Genomic DNA, 4,737 nt, shown 5'->3' with positions numbered 1-4,737 from the left:
ATGAACCACCGGAAAACTGGAAGTGGTGCTGTGGCTCAAGTGGTAGTGGTCACACCTTGAGCTCTTCAGCTCAAGGATGGCACCTGTTCAAGCCCCATGACCTACAAAAAAGAAAGAAAGAGAGAAAAGAAAGAGAGAGAAAGAAAGAGAAAGAAGAAAGAAAGAAACAAGATGAGGATTTGAACCTAGGCAGTCCAGTTGCAGGTCCAGGAAAGGCTGGGGTGGGATTTGATGCTCTTTGGCACCCCCGGTGGCTACTCTGGGGTACACGGGGGCCCAGGCCAGGAAGGAACAACTTTGTCACTGTCCTCTTCTCCTTAGGTCCTGGCTGACACCAAGGACCTGGTGTCAACCAAGATGACGGAGGCCAAAGAGATGTTCTCCAACACCGTGTCCAGCGCCAAGGACACCGTGGCCATGAGCGTGACCGAGGCAGTGGACTTGACGATGTCCATGCTCAGCATAGGCATGAACTCAGTCATGGGCACCCGCATGGGTCAGATGGTGACCAGTAGGGTGGACACCATGCTGGGCAAGTCAGAAGACTGGGTGGACAACCACCTGCCCCTGACGGATGAGGAGCTGGGTGAGAGTGGCCTCCTGGGGACCTCTGGGATGTGTCTGTCACTGCCGTCCTGTACCTCCCATCCCCACTCACCTTCACCCTGAGTGCTGTCTGTCCTCCCCAAAGCCGCCACCAGAGGGCGCCTGGAGCAGAGGCCGGTGTGCCGCCTTCTCCTGGCTGGGGGGGACCCCAGCGTCCTCAGCCCCCCACCCTGTTTCCTCTGCCTACAGTCCTCTAGGGCTCCCATTTTCCTCAGGGCCCCACACAACCTGCCTGGTCCCTTCCCCGACTCCTTCCTCTGCCTCTCTCTGCTCCTTGCAGGCTCCATCTATCCTGCCTCAACGTCCCCTTTCTTTGGCTTCTCTTTGCCCATTCATTTGGTTGCCATTAACCAAATTGTGGAATCTATCCAGCCCCCTCTCAGTTCTTTTCCGTGTGATTGTGTGATGTGTACTCAGGGTCTGGGTGCTTTTGTGCTCAAGGCTGGTGCTCTACCACTTGAGCCACAGCTCCACTTCTGGCTTTTTGGTGGTCATTTGGACATAATCATCATATGAACTTTCCTGCCTGGGGCTGGTTTTGAACTGAAAATTCTCAGGTCTTCGTCTCTTGAGTAGCTAGGATTACAGTCCTGAGCTACTGGTGCCCTGCCCCATGTGATTTTTTCATCCGGGAGTGGGGTCGGGGTGGACAGTATGCGTTTAGAACTTGATGCCTAGCAAGTATTGGGTGAGCGTTTTGTTTCTGGGGTGCTGGGGGTAGACACAAGGGCAGGGCGGGCAAGCATGCACCCCTGAGCCCCACTCCAGCCCTTGCTTTTCTGGTTTTTGTTTTGTTGTTTTTGAGACAAGGTTTGCCCAGGCTGGCCTGAAACTTGATCCTTTTGCCTCTGCTCGGAATTACAACTGGAATAAGTTCAGAATAAGAGCTGGAATGACCCCACAGCCACCACACCCTGGCTTCCTTGGAATTGTTGGTTCCTCTTGGTATGGGGAAATCTATTCTAGGCCACAGTGGGTAGCCTGAGCCTGAAGCCTGTGCCCTGCTGTGATTGGTTAGAATGGCTGCCACTCAAGCCCTGCCCCAGCTTCCATCCTCCACCCCCCACCCCACCCTGACCTGGATTGTACTGGTATGAGGCCACCCAGAGAAGGGAACGTGTCCCTGCAGAGCTGCTGTCGGACTAGCTGTGCACCCGGAGGGAGAGGTGCTGCGTGCCAGTCACCCCTGCAGGCTGAGGCCGGGATGGAGTTCCCAACCTCAAGTGCATGTGGTGTGGATTTTTTGCTTCTGTCTTGGGGCTTGAACTCATGGCCTGGGTACCTGGGTACTACCATTGAGCGTCTTCTTTTCCTCAGCCTCCTGAGTCGCTAGCTAAGGCCCCCGGCTAAGAGTACATCTCTTTGGGGGCAGTGTCACCCCTTCCCTGGCGCTCTCCCAGCTGGTGGGGACTCTTCTATAAGGCCACCATGTGAAGGGTTGCGAGGGTGGGAATGGGGGCCCAGGGCCCTTAGAGACTCAAAGCGTGAGGGCGTGGCCTAATGTGTGGGCGTGGCCAAGCGCTGGGGGCGTGGCCCGCTCAGAACTCACATGTGAGGGCGTGGCTGCGACGGGGGCGTGGCTTTACGTGGTAGGGGCGGGACTCCAGCCGTAGAATGCCTGGCTCCCAGGGACGTCCGACGTTCGAACTCCAGGACTCCCACGAAAAAAAGGAAAAGAACGAAAAGCTCCGAAGGGAGTGGACATCCAGGCCAGCTCTGCCCCCCTGGCCGGGTGGTTTGAGCAAGTTGCTTAACTTCTTTGAGCCCCAGTTTCCTATTTTAAAGATCACATAACCCACAGCATGGGGACCCCCGCGAACCTAAGCCCCTGCACCCCGACATATTAAGTCCTTAGCGCTCAAAGGGAAATACCTGGCACCAAGCACCGAGTTAACGATCAGCCCGTGTGGCGCCAGGCCCTTTTCTGTAAAGAACCGGATAATGCACCAAAACCCGCTCTTTGAGCCGGGCGTGGTGGCGCAGAGCCATCGTCCCAGCCCGGGCTTCTCCGACAGGTACCTCACCGCCCCCTCTGTCCCCGCAGCCCGCCTGGCCGCGTCGGTGGAGGGCTGCGACCCGGCCTCGGTGCAGCAGCAGCGGCGGGAGCAGAGCTACTTCGTGCGCCTGGGCTCGCTGTCGGAGCGCCTGCGGCAGCGCGCCTGTGCACACGCGCTGGGGCGGCTGCGGGGCGCCGGGCAGGGCGCGCAGGACGCGCTGCAGCAGCTGGCGCATGCGCTCAGCCTGGTGAGGGGGCGGGGCGTGGTGAGGGGCGGGGCCCGGGCGGGACTCAGATCGTGGTCTTCCTGTCGCCCCTCGTCCGCTGGCGCCTTCCGGCCTCTGTCCTTGTCCTTGTGTGTGTCTGTGTGCTTGCCTAACCTCGGTGATGTGTTTGTGGTTTTCGTGGGTATTTTTTTTTCCTGCCAGTCCTGGGGCTTGAACTCAGGGCCTGGGCGCTGTCCTTGACCTTTGAGCCACAGCGCCACTTCTGGCTTTATGGTGGTTCACTGGAGATGAGACTCACAGCCGTTCCTGGCCAGTCTGGCTTTGAACCGCGATCCTCTGATTTCAGCCTCCTGAGTAGCTTGAATTGCAAGTGTGAGCCACCAATACCCAGCTGACTCATCTTTTTCTTTTTTCTTTTGGTGCAAGTACCGAGGCATGAAATCAGAGCCTTGTGCTCTTGTTTTATGTTTTCCTGTCCAGGCTAATGCTCTACCACTTGAGCCACAACTCCAGTCCAGTTTTGTGCTGGTTGATGGGAGATAAATGTCTTACGACCTTTTCTGGCTTTGAACTGTGATCCTCAGATCTCAGCCTCCCTCCAGAGTTGCTAAGATCACAATGTGTGAGCCACTTGTGTCCAGTTCCTTCTTTTTAGGGGGCTGGCAATGAAACCCAGGCCCTACGTGTGCCAAGCAGGTGCTCTTCTACTGAGATGACCTTCCCTTGCACATCTCAGCAGCATTCAGCGTGGTCACATGGCTGTTCAGCCATTCCCCCCCACCCCGACTCCATTATCGGTTTCCAGAACCTTCCATCTCCCAGACTGCAGCTCTGTCTGTCTCCAACTCTAACTCCCCTCCTTTCCCCCCCTTGTGCTTCCTGTTTCTGTGGCTCTGATGGCTCCTGGGACCTGAGACCCTTTCCTGTCCTTCTATGTCTGCCTCGTCATGAGTGTCATCTGCATATTCAACTGTGGGTTCAAAATTTTCTTTTTTTTTTCATGGCTGAATAGTATTCCACTGCATGCAATTTCAAGCTTTCATGTCCCTTTGGCTAAAGCCAGTCTAGTGGCCAGGCCTTGGGGCAAGAGGAGGGAACAATATCTCCTCTGCCTCCCCACTGGATAACTCACATGGAGGGCGGTGCTCAGGCCCCCCTCTGGGCCTGGGGTTGGGGAGGAAGGGGGTGTTAGACACTTTCCTCATCTCCTCCTCCCTCAACTGCAGATAGAAAGCGCGAAGCAAAGTGTGGATCAGAAGCTGGGGGAGGGGCAGGAGAAACTGAGCCAGATGTGGATGAACTGGAAGAACATGAAGACCCCGAACAAGAAGAACAGTGAGAGGGACCCGGACCCCGCAGAGCCAGAGGTACCCACCAGACCCCCCGTGTTTCCCACCACACTCCTGTCTGTGGATCCGTCTGTCAGCAGTGATTTCTCTCCTATAAGCGGCGGTTATTGGCCGGGCCACCTCCTCCAGGAAGTTCACCTTGCTTTCTACTCTGTGGCGTGGCCGTGGCCTCTTAATGATGAAGTGGCTCCACCTGTTAAAAGCCAAGTCTTGGTGTCTTTCATGCCCCATCTGCCCCGTGGGTTTTAGTGTGGCAGTTCATGACTCCCAGTATTGTCTTCCATGGTCCCCACGTGTGTGTGTGTGTGTGTGTGTGCGCGCGCACGCGCACGCATGCGCATGTGCACACGCATGCACCAGTGCTGGGACCTTAACTCAGGGTCTGGGCACTGTCCTGTGATTGTTAATCAAGGCTGGCACTCTACCACTTGAGCGACACCTTGCTTTTGACTGATTTGGGGTAAGATAAGATAGAGATAAGAGTCTCTCACAGGCTTTCCTGTGCTGGGCTGGCTACGAACCTCAGCCCTCATCTCTCAGCCTCCTGAGTAGCTAGGAT

General features: G+C 56.3%; 1 protein-coding gene across 1 annotated transcript in view; it reads left to right on the top strand.

Moving 5' to 3' along the window:
* Plin3 (perilipin 3) overlaps nt 1–4,427 on the top strand; it is a 19,540-nt gene extending 15,113 nt beyond the window's left edge. Inside the window, exons 5-7 of the mRNA XM_013022653.1 lie at nt 322–586; nt 2,651–2,850; nt 4,056–4,427. Of these exons, the coding sequence (XP_012878107.1) occupies nt 322–586; nt 2,651–2,850; nt 4,056–4,427 (837 nt within the window). The remainder of the gene's footprint in view (nt 1–321; nt 587–2,650; nt 2,851–4,055) is intronic.
* The last annotated feature ends 310 nt before the right edge of the window (nt 4,428–4,737 follow it).

Source organism: Dipodomys ordii, unplaced genomic scaffold (assembly GCF_000151885.1).
Source record: "Dipodomys ordii isolate 6190 unplaced genomic scaffold, Dord_2.0 Scaffold64, whole genome shotgun sequence".
Taxonomy (NCBI): Eukaryota; Metazoa; Chordata; class Mammalia; order Rodentia; family Heteromyidae; genus Dipodomys; species Dipodomys ordii.
Note: the sequence above shows the minus strand (reverse complement) of the source record. Positions and strands in the feature narration are given on the sequence as shown.